We start from the raw sequence: 18,328 nt of genomic DNA, 5'->3' as shown, positions 1-18,328 counted from the left end.
AGCTACGTTAGCAGAAGCAAATGTAATGACTCTTACACCCAAGTCACACACCATTAAGTGCATTATGTGGGTGAAGCACCCCAGTGTCAAAATAGCAGCTTCCTTTGCAAATTTGCTTTGAAGGGGCTGGTTTTTCTTCCGAATTGTGCCCTCAGAAAACGTTTGTCAGTTCTGTTAACTTCTCTCAAACTGTGTCAATAGGGTGCGTGGAGAGATGTGTGAACAGTCCATCAAAAGGTATGCCTTTAGTTTCTACACCGAGGCAGATGCTGGGGTCTTTGCCCTCAGGAAACTCAAAGAGAAGTCAGAGGCAGGACATTAATAGAAATCAGAGGGTTAGAGCAAGGCAGTTAATATTCAAATACTAAACTGCACGATTGAAACTCAAGTGAAAACAGTTGACAGACACGTGTAACCTTTTAATACACAAATTAATCCTTTGGGGACAATGATAGGTTTATTGCTAGAATCTGGATATTGAATGTAGAATCTGGAGGTCTGCCCAGCAGTTTTATAGATTCTTTTTTTTTTTTTTTTTTTACGAGAAGTACCTAATAGATGCTTTAAATGTTGCTGATTAGGACTTGTAGGGTATAAGTAAAACATGGTTATCAATTTTGTATGAGGAGGACAAATGAATCTTAGACACCTTTAGAATATCAGATGGGGTGCTTCAGGAAACTTGTGCAAATCCCAAACTTATCTCAAAAGTATTGGAATAGCTGCCTTGGAATTAGTACGATGTTGCATATGTGAGTTTATAACAAACTTTTGTATATTAACTCTTTTTAAATACATTTTAAAACTACTTTAAAATATTTTTTGGATAGTAGTATTTTAAATACTTTAACTATTGTATCTGAACTAGTTTGACTTTTAAAATATGGATTTTTAATATTTGTATACACATGCACACACATATTTAGAGACCTAAGTTTATATATATATATATAATATATATATATACACACACAGACATCATACACATGAAGACACATGTTATTTGTATAAAGTCACACACATATATGCATGGCGTTTAGTAGACATTGTTAGTAACAGGTAGCATCTGGAAAGCTGCTAGTTCAAGGACACCTTTATGCAAATCAGATCCTTTTATCCTGGGCAGATGAAGCCTCGACTCCGGGATGCTCAGCCTAGTGGACAGAGGCTGCAGGTTCAGTGACCTTTGCCCCATTGGACTGGAATCACTAGGCAGTGTCTCACCTGCACTGTCCTGCATGGTGATCTCATTGTGCAGGATGGTTAAGTATGGTGTTAGCTGACCTGGCTTTGAATCCTATTCTTATAGTTCATTAGTTGTGTAATGTTCAGAGTTAATTAACTTTCCTGGATCTTGGTATCATCATTAATAAAATAGGGGTAATAATAGTATTAATCTTATAAAATAATTAAGTAGATTAAATGTTTGACATTTTAAGTCTTTTAGTATAGTACCCAGGATGCATGACTGTGTTCAAGGAACCATGTTGATTTCCATTTATAGGTGGTCACACAGTCTCTGATTCCATCTCTTCTCTTTGATGGCAACTATGTAATAAGCCAGAGAAGCAGCTGGAAAGGAAAGCTCATAGAAATAATGACAACAATGGTAACAGTAATCCCATACATGCTTACTGTCATTTTTTCAGACAAACATGTAGAACATTTATTATTTTATTTTCTGTCCATCATAGCATTTTGAAGTAATTGAGGTAATTGTCTGCTAATCTTATATTTCAAAAAGTTAAGGATGTGATCCAGTAGCAATGAGGTCTTAAGTCAGTGACAGAGCCAGGTTGAGCCCAGTTCTTCTAATCTTGTATCCCCTGATATTTCAGTTAGATATCAGCTACCCCTCCTTAGAACTATTCACTTATACTGGGAGGAGCTTTACAATTTAGAAAGCAGTTTTGTTTTTTGGGTGTTATTTACTTGTCCTTTGTAAAAACTATATGTATCCCAAATCATGCTTTCTCGGTCTTTCTTCTGGAGGATACATGTATCCCAGCACCAGAAGGACCTCAGTGCTAACACACTGATCGACATGCTGCTTTCAGTGACGCAGGCTACAAAAGGTGATGACATGAACTGGTGTCAGACATTTCACTCAGCACCTGTTCCATAAATAGTGTTTAACAAATACAGTTGATTCTCTTTATTCATGGCCTCATGTTCTATAAAGTCACCGTGAATGCTTAATTAGCAACTACAGAATCATTATTCCTATGGGAAATACAGGGTTAGGTTCCTGAGACCTGCTAGTCTTAACATTTCCTTCAACCCATGGATACATAATCTTGTTTAATGAATGCTTCTGTTTTTTCCCCTAGTTTTGGTTCATGAACATTGAATTCATATCTAAGAGCACTAAAACTCACGTGTGTGAACAAAGTTCATATAATACATATATTTTCTTCATTAGGCACTTTGTAGCCTTCTTGTGCTTAGAGATATGAGATAGCACTTCTACACTAGGGTTGGGGACCACGTTAAACAACTAAACCACCAACAAAAAGTGCAAAGATGTGGGGTTTCTGGTATGAGTGCTAATACAAGAAGGCAGAGACACCCTTGTTCCACCTCATCTGGGAACATGGATGTCAGATGACAAATTTTGGCAGCTCTGCGCATGTCTGTGAATGACTGAAAGCATCACAAATATTGATTTGCGAGTTCAGATAGGTTTTAAAGAGTAGGAAAATTTGCAAATAAAAAAAAAATCCACAAATAGTGAGAATCAACAGTAGTTCTTCCTTTTCTACATTCCCCTACTAACAACTGTTGAAAATCAACTTTTCCTTCCTAATCCTACATTTTATCCCATCACAGCTTTTCTGTGCATACTCATAGGCTCTCCAAGGAGCCATGGCTGACCCAGGATTTCCACAGTGAAGGGCTGGGAATGGATATGCCATCCCTGAAGTGCCCTGGATAAAGGATTTTTGTTTGGCATTTAACTATGGATGGTTTCATTAACACCCACAGATTGTCTCCCCACCCCATTTGGGATGCTCAGATATTCTTTAAAATTCTTTTCCTTCCCAGCAACAGAAGGCCTGTTCTCTTTTTTTCCCTTCTCTGAACAGATTTCAGTGTTGAAAGAGGTGCATTCTTTCATCCAGTAAAAGTTTCCCAAGACCAAACATAAAAATTGTCAGGAATAGATTCTTTTGAACAAACATATGTCATCACAGCCATAGAGAGGTTCTGCTACTGTCAACGTGCACATCCCTTTGGATCTTGGTTATTTTTTGTATGTGAGAATGGGGACAGGAAATTCGGGGACCTTACCAGTCTGTGCTTTTTCCTTCCTGGGACTGGAGAAAAGGGTATTTTCCAGAATGGTGGGACGGCCTACCGGCCTTGTCAGGGTCTGGGTTTGCTGTTAACTGGAGGCAGAGTTGACCTTCTGTCTGTGCTCCTTTTGTCATCATTAGTCATACTTTTTCTGTAACCCACACAGGCCATCATGGCACAACTACCGCAAGAGGAGAAGGCAAAAATAGCTGAACAGGTGGAGATATTCCACCAAGAGAAAAGCAAGCTGGATGCTGAAGTGGCCAAATGGGATGACAGCGGCAATGACATCATTGTGCTGGCCAAACAGATGTGTATGATCATGATGGAGATGACAGACTTCACAAGGTGAGGCATGGAGACAGGAAGAGGAAGGTTTTCTCCTTAAAAATAACAGCGGCATCATAATAGTGGGTATTAGTATGTGAAAAGCCTGCTGCAAAATTAAAAGGCTCCATCAAAGCAGGGCGTGGTATTATAAAATTTACATGTGTAAGTCAACATGATCTGAGCCTGGTTCTTAGCAGATAGGTCTTTTTGGTCAAACAGAACAGATTCATTTCTGTAATTAGTATTGTTTTAATTATCCATCCTGAATTAGTCATAAAACCAAACTCCTGGAGCTTGGGGGAATGATTTTTGGTCTATGCTACTTTGCAGTGTGTTTAAATATTATTCTGAAGATAAAGTGTATGATTTGCTAATATCCCTCAGGGAAAAAATATGTATATATATGTGGCATGTGATGTCTTTTAATGCTAGCTCATGATTTAGTATTTAATTTCAGCTCATATTTTATACTTACATACAAAGAACTGGGTTCAACCATCTGATTCTATAATTGTGACAGGAAAATTAAACATTGTATCAGTTTTAGACCCTTTTGCTCTGAGCAGTATTTTTAATAAATCAGGAGACCAGTCAGAATTTTGTCAGGAGCCTTTTTTCCCTCAGGGGTCATTGCTGTTTCTTCCTTTGCATTTTTATAGTCTCCCCTTTAAAGGGAGCTGACATTTCTGCCCTTCCAACCACACGAAGGGCAGACCAAGGGAGAGCAAAGCTCAATGAAAAATTCCCTGGATTTTTTAGTCCAAATACCAGGTGATTCTGGACCAGTCTCTGACTATCTTTATTCATTTGTAAAGGAGGAAAGTAATACTCTTCTTATCAACTTCACAGGAGAGTTTAAAATCCAAACAGTTAATGCAGTTAAAAAGTATCCTACCATAGGAATGAAAGCTACTGTTTTACTGTAGATTTTGTTTTTCTGGGAAACACAGACACACAAAGAAACATGAGCAAAAGTAATGATTCAACATGGCATTTGTTATTACAGTTATATAAGATGTGTGGCAATGTCAAGATACTACCTTATGGTGACAGTTTTTTAAATGATTGTTGAGTGTTTTTAGTAAGAAAAGGCTGCAATTAATTATGTTGTTTCAGTCCCCAAATCATGTCCAACTCTTTTAGGATCCCTTGGTCTGTAGCCCGCCAGGCTCCTCTGTTCATGGGATTTTCCATCCAGGCAAGATTATTGGAGTGGGCTGCCATTTCCTTCTCCAGGTTATCTTCCCCACCCAGGAATTGAGACTGCATCTCCTGCATAGGCAGATGTTTTCTTTACTGCTGAGCCACCTGGGAAGCCCACTATTAATTATAGCTTATAATAAAATATGACGCATCTCTGCCCTCTCCTCCTTACGTTTTGCCTCTGGTTAATATGTATTGATGACATTGCTTGGCCCTTTATCCAAATATTTTAAAATTGTTTTTGACTTCAGTGGAATGACTTAATGTTTTAAGGGTGACTTTCGAGATTTTAAGTGTCATTGTATTCGTTAGAAGTTCAAATTTGTACATTTTGCTGGTCTTTGCTGGTTTCACAGATTTATTTCACACTCAAAAATAATAGTAGGAAAATACATTCTGAACCATTAATTAAGTCTTAATTTCCTACAAATCAGACTCTCATGGTAGCCTCAGTCATTACTTTTCAAGGCCTATGAAGACTTAATTTGCTTGCTTTCAACATTGTATTCGTATTTTATCTGATGGATATTATACGATCCATTAATAACATCTCTTGAACAAATAATCTCATTAATTTAAAGTGAATGATGAATCGAGCCATGTTGCTAGTTAAGATCAGGAAGACGTTTTACAATGCTCTGGATTATATATAACTGTGTCAAAGAAGAGAGATACATTTGAGGAGTCTTGTTAAAGGATATTTAAGACAGATTTTCTATTAGTCAAAGTATAGTTTTAAAAGTGAAAAGAGGGTCACTTCAGTTCCTAGGGATTTTGCATAATCATTTTATGCTGATTTGAATAATGAAATGTCTAGACTGTACTGGTTATCATTTTTTCCTGCTGCCTGATGAGTAGTTTTATGCCCCTTTGTGAAGCCAAAAGGAAGATACAGTTATTAATAACCAGAAACAGGAGAGGGTGTGAATTGGAAATGAAACACAGGAAGCTGAGGTTTTGCTGCTGTCGCCATCTGCAGAGCCTCTTCCTTTGCAAAGAGGTAGCTAATTTGAATCTTTCTTTGTGCCTCTCACCTAAATTCACTGCACTTGACCCTATGCATTACTGTTATTGCCTTGGGTTTTCCATTTTAAGGAGGAATTATGTCAGCTGTATACCTTACCTCTAATGACTCTTAGGTACTATGTTCGCTTATTTAAAGGAAAGGATGTAGCTGAGTGGGAATTGAAACTTGACAACTCACCTCAGATCATACATTTATAGGGCATTTTGATGAAAGGAAAAAAAAAAAACCTTGCATTTATTATCTTGTTTTTTTCTTATCGGTAGCTAATTTACTAATTTGATTCAGTAATCTCAATGATATCCACTCCATTATTATTAAAAGTAGAGAGGTTCTACCTCATTACTTGTGTAATAACTTGGTCATGGTGGATAAAACTGGTTATGCCTCACATCTTTTTTCTGTTCATTTCTTGACTTCCATCTCATGGGCACTGGCAGAAATGATGTCCTGCAGAGGGTGAATCCATATTTCTCGTGTCACTTTCAGAAGGAAATAGCATGTGCCAGTCTTGTTTCCTGGTAACAAAAGGTGTGTGGATGGCAGCAGTTCAGGAAAGAAACTCACATTTAATTGTATAGCAAGAGACAAAACTGTCTTTTTAGATCAACTATAAGTTCTGATCTTGAAAGGAACTGGGTTCAGGCTAATAAAAAGCTTTCAGGTTACAATCAACTGTAAAGTATTGAGCACTAGACTAAAAGATCAAGTAATCACCCTGGTATTCCCAAACTTCATTCCTGCCTTGGTATGGACAGTCAGGACTCCAGCTCAAGTGACAGTTCAACTAGTCTATGGTCTAATTCTTGACTCTTGTCAGTTAACTTATGCCATATCTGGCCATTAAACGGCATCCACCCAACTCCTGTGCACCAAAATTTTCTTTCCTCTTTTCATAAAATAATATAAAAATCTTGAGTTTGCTATCCAAAGCCTAACTTTATTGAGCCTTAGATTCCTTCTCAATTTTTTACATATTTGTACTTCAGCTTCAAGACCATTTTCTAAATGTTATTTCCTTGCATGGTTCAGCTAATGGTCCTGCAGTCTCACCTGACTTATCTTTAATCCCCAGATTAATTCAACTTTTCCACTGTGCTATCTTTATACTGCTTCAGCTGATGGGTGAAAGGGTATTTCCCAACTGTGTTTTATGGACTCTGGTTCTAAAAAGAAGCTTCTATAATTCAGTACATTTATAATTATACTCCTTACCTAACGATACCTCATTACTGGAGAGTCACATCTTATATTGATCAGTTAGAGGTATTGAGAAAACTATAGCAAATAAATGGTTTTAATTTGGAAATACTCAGAATTTAAAAATTCTGGGTGCTGAGTACATTAACTCAGAGTGTACTCACACATTGATTTTTCACATTAATACCCATTACCTTTTCATGAAATAAATATTAATTAGTTGTTTAGTTGTGGATAACAGTAACATGATAATAAATTTCCATGGCTTTTTTTTTTTTTTGCAGTGACCATTTCCTGGGAAAGCGTCCAAATATTGACCCTTGTATAAAAATCACCTATTGCCAAAAGAGACATTTCATGAATCTATATAGTACAGTCAATTTCACTCTTGATGTTTTTTCAAGAAAACTAAAAATATGTTTCCAATAGTACAATAACATGTCTTCTGTCTTTAAGGTCACAAGGTTCTTCAAAGCACCTTTCAAAATTCCCAAAATAGAGAACCTGATGTGAATTAGGGAGAGACATAGGGTCTAAGCCATTAGTTTGAGACTGGGAGCGACAACCAGTGGGGTCGGTCACTTTGTCCACACTGCTGTCCACTGACTGTGTTGTGTTATCATGTTCAGTTGCTAAGTCATGTTTGATTCTTTGTGGCCCCATGGACTTCAGCCTGCCAGGCTCCTCTATCCATGGGATTTCCCAAGCAAGAATACTGTATTAGGTTGCCATTTCCTTCTCCAGTGGATCTTCCTGACCCAGGGACTGAACCTGTGTCTCCTGCATTGGCAGGCAGATTCTCTACCTCTGAGCCACCTGGGAAACCCACTGTCCACTGACCGGAAGACTCAAACGTCTGATGTTTTGGGGTCTGATCTATATATCTATCTATATATATGTGTTGTTGACCATTTTTTATTTCTGTTCCCACTTCATATTATTCCAAAGACTGTTGCTCATTTAACCTTGTGTTGCCCAGTACAGTAGCCCCAATCACATATGGCTGTTTAAAGTAATTGGCTTTTCTTTTTATTGTAATGAAGAATTCATACAATGAAATTTACCATTTTAAGCATTTTTCAGTGTACAGTTCTGTGGCACTAAGCATACTGACACTTTTGTGCAACTGTCACCAACATCTATCTCTAGCACTTTTTCATCTTCCCCAACAGAAACCCTGACCATTGAACTCTTCATTCCTCATTCCCCTCTCCCCTCAGCACCTGGCAACCACCATTCTTTTTTCTGTCACTATGAACTTGACTAAGTATCTCATGTAGTGGAAACAAATAACATTTTTCTCTTTGTAACTGGCTTATTTGACTTAGCATAATGTTTTCAACCAGTAATCATGTACGTATGTGAGAGTTGGACCATAAAGAAGACTGAATGCCAAAGAATTTGTGTTTTTCAACTGTGGTGCTGAAGAAGACTCTTGACAGTCCCTTGGACAGCAAGGAGATCAAACCAGTCAATCCTAAAGGAAATCAGGCCTGAATATTCATTGGAAGGACTGATGCTGAAGCTCAGCTTTGGCCATCTGATGTGAAGAGCCCACTCATTGGGAAAGACCGTGACGCTGGGAAAGATTGAGGGCAAGAGGAGAAGGGGGTGACAGAGGATGAGATGGTTGGATGGCATCACTGACCCAGTGGACATGACTTTGAACAAACTCAGGGAGATAGTGAAAGACAGGGAAGCCTGGCATGCTGCAGTTCATGGGGTCGTGAAGAATCCAGCACAACTTAGCAAATGAACAACAACAAAAATGTTCTCAAGGTTCAGCCATGTTATAGTTCATGTCGGACTTTTGTTTCTTCTTAAGGCTAAGTAATATTTTATTGAATATATATATATATATATATATTATATTTAGCTTATCCATTCATCAATTTTGGGGCACTTGGGTTACGAATAGTTTTGCTATGAACATGGGTGTACAAATGCCTCTTTGAGATCTTGCTTTCAATCCTTTGGGTATTCCACCCAGAATTGGAATTGCTAGATCATATGGTAGTTCTGTGTTTAATTTTTTGAGGAACCACTGTACAGTTTTACATAGCAGCTGCACCATTTTACATTCCCATCAATGGTATACAAAAGTTGCAACTTCTTCACATCCTTGCCAAGACTTCTTATTTTTTGTTTTTGTTTTATTTTTGCTTGTTTTTACAGCAACCATTTTAGTATGATGGTATCTCACTGTGATCTTGATTTGTATTTTCCTAATAATCAGTGGTGTTAAGCATCTTTTCATGTCAGTTCAGTTCAGTTCAGTCGCTCAGTTGTGTCCGACTCTTTGCAACCCCATGAATCGCAGCATGCCAGGACTCCCTGTCCATCACCAACTCCCGGAGTTCACTCAAACTCACATCCAGCAAGTCGATGATGCCATCTAGCCATCTCATCCTCTGTCGTCCCCTTCTCCTCCTGCCCCCAATCTCTCCCAGCATAAGAGTCTTTTTCAATGAGTCAACTCTTTGCATGAGGTGGCCAAAGTACTGGAGTTTCAGCTTCAGCATCAGTCCTTCCAAAGAACACCCAGGACTGATCTCCTTCAGAATGGACTGGTTGGATCTCCTTGCAGTCCAAGAGACTCTCAAGAGTCTTCTCCAACACCACAGTTCAAAAGCAATTCTTTGGCGCTCAGCTTTCTTCACAGTCCAACTCTCACATCCATACATGATCACTGGAAAAACCATAGCCTTGACTAGACAGACCTTTGTTGGCAAAGTAATGTCTCTGCTTTTGAATATGCTATCTAGGTTGGTCATAACTTTCCTTCCAAGGAGTAAGCGTCTTTTAATTTGATGGCTGCAATCACCATCTGCAGTGATTTTGGAGCCCTCCAAAAATAAAGTCTGACACTGTTTCCACTGTTTCCCCATCTATTTCCCATGAAGTGATGGGACCAGATGCCATGATCTTAGATTTCTGAATGTTGAGCTTTAAGCCAACTTTTTCACTCTCCTCTTTCACTTTCATCAAGAGGCTTTTTAGTTCCTCTTCCTTTTCTGCCATAAGGGTGGTGTCATCTGCATATCTGAGGTTATTGATATTTCTCCCAACAATCTTGATTCCAGCTTGTGCTTCTTCCCACCCAGCATTTCTCATGATGTACTCTGCATAGAAGTTAAATAAGCAGGGTGACAATATACAGCCTTGATGTACTCCTTTTCCTATTTGGAACCAGTCTGTTGTTCCATGTCCAGTTCTAACTGTTGCTTCCTGATTAGCTATTGTATATCTTCTCTGGAGAAATGTATATTCAAGCGCTTTGCTCATTTTTTTTTTTTTAATTCAGGTTGATTTTTAGTGTTGAGTTGTAGGAGTTTTTCTGTATTCTGGGTTTTAGCCCCTTGTCAGATATAGGATTTTAAAATATTTTCTCTTATTCTATGGGCTGCATTTTTACTCTGTTGATTGTGTCCTTTAATTCACAGATTTTAAATTTTGATAGAGTCAAATTTTTCAATTAATATTGCTGCTGTTGTCTGTGTTCTTGTTGTAATAGTCAAGAAATCATTGCCAAATCCAATGTCATGAAGTTTTTCTCTTAAGTTTTCTTGTATGATGTGTATAAATTAGCTCTTACAATCCACTTTCAGTTAATTTTTTATATGCTATGAGTTAAGGGTCTTGCTTCATTCTTTTGCATGTGAATATCAATTTTCTGAAATATATGTATATATATATAGATATTGCAAAATATATATTATATATATATATTGCAAAATGATTACCACCATAGTATAAGCTAACACTTTCAACAGGAAGAACTTCTTAAAGAAGTTTCAAAAAGTGCAAACTCTAGTAGAAATGATTGATACATTTGACCACAATAAAATTAAAATTTATACTTTAAAAATGCTTTACAAAGGTAAACATACAGGCTAAGTCTGGAAGAAGTAATTTGCAACATGATTAACAAAAGATCAAAATTCAAAATATCTAAAAAACAGAGACAAGTAATTTAGGTTAAAAAAATGGAAAAATATGTAAAAAACTTGAATAAAAACTCAGAAAAAAAGAGCATATAAATGATTAATTGTAATGATGAATAAATGATAAAAAAAGTGACTCAGGTTCCTCTATCATCATGGAAAAGAAAATTACATTTTTTCATATACATCATATTGACAGAAAAATAAGAAAATAAATATAATCTTAAATTATGAAGTTTACCTGTAGAAAAATGCATTAAAGAAATGTATGCCTTAAATATTATAAACTTTATAACCATATTCCAGCTGCAGAAGCCCCCTAGAACCTCCTTCAGATCACAGTAGCCTTACTCTCAACTTGGAACAGGGCTCAGTGTTATGTGGCAGCTTGGGTGGGAGGGGAGTTTGGGAAAGAAAGGATACATGTATCCTTTCTACTAAGTTGGCCTTTGGCAGCAGCTTTCTGATTTTCTAGGGGGAAAAAAAGAAGCCATAGAAGGAGTACTATCATGGCAGGTTTCAAGCTACCAATGTGTCTACTGACAGTTTTATAGTCAGCTCTTGTGAGCATGTACAAACCCATTCTAACATTCAAGTGCCATTTTCTTCACTTAATTTTTTTCTTGTTAACAAACTAGGTTTATTTTCTATATCACTTTTCCCTTCTTTTTTTTTTTGGAACCAGTTTTGTTTATTTTCTGTGTTCTATTGTTTTTTTTTTTTTAACTTTTATTTTGTATTGGGTATTCCCTGGTGGCTCAGATGGTAAAGAATTTGCCTGCAATGCGGGAGAGCTTGGTTAAATCCCTGGGTTGGGAAGATCCCCTGGAGAAGGGAATGGCTACTCACTCCACTATTCTGGCCTAGAGAATTCCATGGACAGAGGAGGATGGTGGGCTACAGTCCATGGGGTTGCAAAGAGTCGCATAGGACTGATAGACTTTCACTCACTATGCTGCTACTAAGTCGCTTCAGTCGTGTCCGACTCTGTGCGACCCCATAGACGGCAGCCCACCAGGCTCCCCCGTCCCTGGGATTCTCCAGGCAAGAACACTGGAATGGGTTGCCATTTCCTTCTCCAATGCATGAAAGTGAAAAGTGAAAGGGAAGTCGCTCAGTCATGTCTGACTCTTAGCGACCCCATAGACTGCAGCCCACCAGGCTCCTCTGCCCATGGGATTTTCCAGGCAAGAGTACTGCAGTGGGGTGCCATTGCCTTCACTCACTATAGTCGATTAATAAACAATGTTGTGATAGATTGAGGTGAACAGCAAAAAGACTCAGCCATACATATACATGTATTCATAACATTGAGCAGTGTTCCATATCCAAATTTTGTTATCCAGTAGGTCCTTGTTGCTTATCTATTTTAAATACAGCAATGTGTACATGTCCATCCCATGTTCTATTGTTTTCTAACTCATAAATCTCTTCTTGTAATATTTTTTAATTTTTTTTAAATTGAAGTATAATTGATCAATGATGTTGTGCCAGTCTCTGCTGTACAGCAAAGGGACCCAGTTATACACATATGGACATTTTAAAAAATATTATTTTCCACTATGTTTTATCATATGATATTGAATATAGTGGGCTTCCCAGGTGGCTCAGTGGTAAAGAATCTCCTGCCAATGCCAGAAGATGCAAGAGATGCAGGTTCCCTCCCTGGGTCAGGAAGATCCCTTGGAGAAGGAAAGAGTAACACACTCCAGTATTCTTGCCTGGAAAATGCCATGGACAGAGGACGCTGATGGGCTACAGTCCATAGGATCACAAAGACTCAGACACGACTGAGCAGCTGAGCACAACATTGATTATAGTGCCCCGTGCTATATAGTAAGAGCTTGTTGGTGTTTCTTCTTCCTGCATATAATAGTTTGCATCTGCTAGTCCTACCTTCCCAGTCCTTCCCTCCTCCACCCCTCCTTCATGGCAACCAACAAAATTATGATTAGGGACACAGAGGTTCAGTCCTTTTTTTTCTCTTCTTATCATCTTGGGCAGGTCACTTAGCCTCCTCTTTGGATTTCAGCTTTCTCAGCTAGAAAATGAGGAAATATTTGATGATCTCAAAATTTCTACATTGCTCTCTAGTTTCATGAAATACATCCCTATCATCCACTTGTGACTCCAAGAATTTAATTGAGTCTACAATGTGAATTCTAGTGTCAAACTTTTTAAATAACAATATAATAGTAAATCTGTAGTCTCTTTTTAATTACAAGAAGACATGCTTCTAATGATGCTTTAGCTGAAATTTAGGAAGCCTGAGCCTCAGACAGATTCAAGCCTCTATAAATGTCAGAATCAATCCACTGTTGAAAGTTTTCATGAAAGGTTCATGAATAAGCATTTCTACAAATCCTTTGAAATTCTTGGAGTAAACAAACACCAAGATTTTTATTAATGAAATATCAAGTATAATGCAGCCCTTTGTGAATGGGTTAGTGAAAGTGAAAGTTGTTCAGTTGTGTCCGACTCTTTACAACCCCATGGACTATACAGTCTTTGGAATTCTCCAGGCCAGAATACTGGAGTGGGTAGCCTTTCCCTTCTCCAGGGGATCTTCCCAACCCAGGGATCAAACCCAGGTCTCCCTCATTGCAGGAGGATTTTTTACCAGTTGAGCTGTAAGGGAAGCCCAAGAATACTGGAGTGGGTAGATTATCCCTTCTCCAGTAGGAATGGGTTAAGATGAAGGCAAAAAGTAACAACAATTTTTTATCAGACTAAGATTGTAAAAAAGGATTTTCTAAGGTTTGGAAGTTACAGAGAAATAAATAATAATGAGAATACTATTAAATATTGACAGATTCTGCATCTAGAATTTCCTTTAAAAATATAAACCAAAAACAAAAGTTTATTTAGAGATAATTTAAAAAATAATGTGAGAGAATGAGAGCCAAATTGTCACAGAATCTTTAATTCACTCATATTATATAAAATGCACATGTAAAATCTATGTATTTAAAAGTCTATATAGCAAATGGATAGAATCAATGCCTTTTGTGGAAGAGTTAATGTTCAGTTCAGTTCATTTAGTCGACTCTTTGCAACCCCATGGACTGCAGGCTTCCCTGTTCATCACCAACTCCTGGAGCCTACTCAAACTCATGTCCATTGAGTCAGTGATGCCATCCAACCATCTCATCCTCTGTCGTTCCCTTCTTCTCCCACCTTCAATCTGTCCCAGCATCAGGGTCTTTTTCAATGAGTCAGTTCTTCCATCAGCTTCAGCATCTGTCCTTCCAAAGAATATTCAGGATTGATTTGTTTTAGTATGGACTGGTTGGATCTCCTTGCAGTCCAAGAGACTCTTAAGAGTCTTCTCCAACACCACAGTTCAAAAGTACCAATTCTTCAGTGCTCGGCTTTCTTTATAGTCCAACTCTCACATCCATACATGACTACTGGAAAAACCATAGCTTTGAGAACATGGACCTTTGTTGGCAAAGGAATGTCTCTGCTTTTTAATATGCTGTCTAGGTTGGGCATGACTTTTCTTCCAAGGAGCAAGAGTCTTTTAATTTCATGGCTGCAGTCACCATCTGCACTGATTTTAGAGCCCCCCAAAATAAAGTCTCTCACTGTTTCCATTGTTTCCTCATCTATTTGCCATGAATTGATGGGACCAGATGCTATGATCTTAGTTTTCTGAATGTTGAGTTTTAAGCCAACTTTTTCACTCTCTTTCACTTTCTAGAGTTAATGTTGCCATAGCAAAATGAAATATCTTAAGTTTTGAATTTCCCTATGTACATGTTTAAGCATTGATGTGAACACAATATATCTTACTTTTAGCTACTAACACTAAAAATACCAGAAGCAAAATTAAGAGGGAAACAAAATGCCCTTCATTTACATTTATTTTCTAAAGTCATTTTAAGTCTTCCATTTTATAAAATGTTATTATGGAACAATGGCAATCATTGCCTACTCTCTATGCAATCTAAATAAATGACTTCTGAGTAGCTTTTCTCTGTATCTCACCACGTTTAACTATAGGATTATAATTTTGTAGTCCTAAAAAATGCATTGATTTTTACATGCATATGAGGGGACCAGTTGGAGTACAAAATCGCAACTCCAGTATTCTTGCCTGGAAAATGCCATGGGCAGAGGACCCTGGCAGGCTATAGTCCATGGAGTTGCAAAGAGTTGGGTATGACTGAGCAACCGAGCACAAGGAGACCAGTAACAATGCTAAAAATAGAAGAATAAATGTATTAAGTCTATCATGTTATTTACCTTTCAAGAAAGGAGAAGGTATATCATATGCAACATTTTGTTTAAAAATTTATAATGCAGCATATTTTCCTTTCCCTTTCTAATAAATATTTGAAAGACATGTAATATTAAACAGTTCACCTAATTGAAAACCTTATGTGAAAATATTGGTTCAATGCATGATACTGGATGCTTGGGGCTAGTGCACTGGGACGACCCAGAGGGATGGTATGGGGAGGGAGGAGGGAGGAGGGTTCAGGATGGGGAACACATGTATACCTGTGGCGGATTCATTTTGATATTTGGCAAAACTAATACAATTATGTAAAGTTTAAAAATCAAATAAAATTAAAAAAAAAAAGAAAATATTGGGGCAATGGTTTTTGGCAATAGAAAGACATCTACTGTCACACAGTGTTCTATGAGTGTTCTTTCATAAGTCAGTCCCAGAAGCATATAAGCCAGCAAGAGAAAGAGCTCAGCAGATTTCTGAAATTTTGGCCAAATAGTCCCCAGTTATGGACAGGAGACAATGGTTTCTCAAAGAGCCAAAATGGACTTAAAAATATAATTAACATAATAATAATGCTGGGCATGGTGTGAAAGACAGTGAATGAGCATTTATTTTGGCTAGACTGATTTAAATTTAGAATTTATCACATGATTTGCATAAGCTTGGGTGAGTTAATCACTTTAGTCTATTTTTCTCTTCTCTAAAATGGGGATGATGATGCCTGCTTGTTAGGGTTGTTATGAAGATAAATGTGTACAGCAGCATAGACACATGATAAGCATTTACATGTTAAATTCCCATTGCCCTTGTAGTGATCATCTTTTTTAATGGACCACTGTTCAAAAAATATAGAAACTCATGTAAAGAATAAAATGTGAGCATGCCCATCCAAATAGGGAAAAATATTTCCTGAAAATGAATGTAATAAAGTGGATTATTTAAATGGAAATTGAAGTGAATCAAGAAAACATTCAAATTTCCTCTAACATGGTCAGAGCCAAATCAAATACAAAAGCAGAGTCCTGGACAAACAATATGGTAGGTGTGTCTATTTCCTGCCATAAAGTGAATTTCTAATTATGTTGTGCCTGTTGTTTCAGAGGCAAAGGCCCGTTGAAAAATACATCTGATGTCATTAATGCCGCCAAGAAAATTGCCGAAGCAGGTTCTCGAATGGACAAATTAGCCCGCGCTGTGGCTGATCAGGTAATATAAGAGGGAAGAGCAAGCACATGCTGAGTGGGGTCATTAACTAGCTCTTGGGTTCTGTAATGGGTTTTATGCACTCTATTAAATGCCTCTGAAGAATGAATTGTAGAGAATTGCTACCATTTTACAAACTGACCTCTAACTCTGTTGAGATTGAGTTGATGCCAAAGGTGGGTTCTGTTTTCAAAGTTCCTTTAGAAAGAAGGGTATCCACTTTTTTTTTTTAATTTTTTTTATTTTCATTTTTTAATTTTATTTTATTTTTTAAATTTACACTATTCAGAAATATAGGGTATCCACTTTTTAAGAGACATAACCTTTAAGGAATCATGGATTATCCTGGCTGTCTTCATTCAGAAACTCAATGACATTGCAGAAATGGGAAGCAAAAGAAACAACTTTATTTCTTGTTATAATTGATCTTGCTATAATAATGCTCTTTATAATTCATTATAATTTATGTTCTGGCATACATGTCCACATAATCAAAAACATTCAGATTTCAGCTTTATTTTTATCCAGACACAAAGTGCATCAGAAATTAACAAAATTCTCAGGGTATCTTTTATGCCTTTAGACTGAATTAAGTAAGATTCACATTAAAATAGTTCTCAATCTCAAGGTTGAATATTTGAGTTTATTTCTACTCTTTTCATTTTATTTTGCTGAACTGGAACTCTAAAATCCTGTTCTAAGTATGTCTTTTTTCAATAATGGGCCATTTCTTACAAGCGTACTTTAGGCAATAGACTCTTTCAAATAACTGATGCTTATCTCTTTAAACAATGGTGGCTTACAGTTTGAGCCAGTTTCAAAGGAAAATGTCTTAAAATATATATTAAGATTCTGAAATAGAAAATATATAAACTGTTATTTACATGGAAAAACATTATGAACATGAATTTACTACAAAACAGATCATCCTCTTTGGGAACACTGAAAGATTTAGGATTTTTTCCTCCTCTGTGGAGGAGGGCTTTTCTCGTAGCTCAATTGGTAGAGAATCTGCCTGCAATGCAAAAGACTGCCTGTGATGCAGGAGATGCGGGTTTGATCCCTGGGTCAGGAAGATCCCCTGGAGAAGGAAATGGCTACCAACTCCAACATTCATGCCTGGAAAATTCCATGGTGGACTACAGCCCATGGGATCACAAAGAGTTGAACATGACTTAATGACTAAACCACAACCACCTCTCCCATAAATGGCCGTGGTCTCCTGTGGTTTTTGAGTTACTTACTATATTTTATCTCCCTCATTTTCTAATATAAGACTGTTTCTCTAAATACTTGCCTTCAACATCCCATATTATAGAATACCTCAAGTCAATATCCAAATTTACTCATCTTCTGAAGTCTGAAAAGAAAAACTCATGATTAAACTATTGGGATTACTTTTAAAATAAGCCAACAGATTGTCTCATATTATATATATGATAGCAAATCTGGGGGAATGTTTTGCTTACTTTTGAATTTTTGAGAAACACTTAAGAGTAAAAATAATTTACTAAATATTACCAAAATTTGAAAATCTCCTGAAATTTATAGTGATTAAGGACCAAACCATTATTATATTGCTAATTTCAGGGCACTACTGATTGTCAAGCTTCCTACATTTTGGAGCAAAGGTTGAGTTCCATATGTCACCTAGAGGGTTCATGTAAAAGAGAGGAGAGAAAATGAGTTTATTTGAAAATAGCACTCATACATGCAAACATACAGAAATGCACCACCTGGGAAAGAATGCTGCATTTTTTTCTGCAAATGTTGAGGCAATTTTATGCAAATATTGGGATAAGTGGAGTGACCACAGATTGGCAGTTGGTTCTGAGAGAGGATTGTGCTAGGATGGACCCCTAAGGAGTAAAAGTAGATGAAGTTTGG

At 37.2% G+C, this 18,328-nt stretch overlaps 1 protein-coding gene across 5 annotated transcripts in view; it reads left to right on the top strand.

The window, feature by feature from the left end:
• CTNNA2 (catenin alpha 2) overlaps positions 1–18,328 on the top strand; it is a 1,363,902-nt gene that overhangs the window by 1,298,284 nt on the left and 47,290 nt on the right. For all 5 annotated transcript variants that reach the window (XM_061432723.1, XM_061432722.1, XM_061432721.1 and 2 more), the window contains 2 exons: positions 3,464–3,645; positions 16,339–16,444. In XM_061432723.1, coding sequence (XP_061288707.1) covers positions 3,464–3,645; positions 16,339–16,444 — 288 coding nt within the window. The remainder of the gene's footprint in view (positions 1–3,463; positions 3,646–16,338; positions 16,445–18,328) is intronic.

This window comes from Bos javanicus, chromosome 11 (genome assembly GCF_032452875.1).
Source record: "Bos javanicus breed banteng chromosome 11, ARS-OSU_banteng_1.0, whole genome shotgun sequence".
In the NCBI taxonomy this organism is placed as follows: Eukaryota; Metazoa; Chordata; class Mammalia; order Artiodactyla; family Bovidae; genus Bos; species Bos javanicus.
This window is presented reverse-complemented; position numbering and strand designations above follow the sequence as displayed.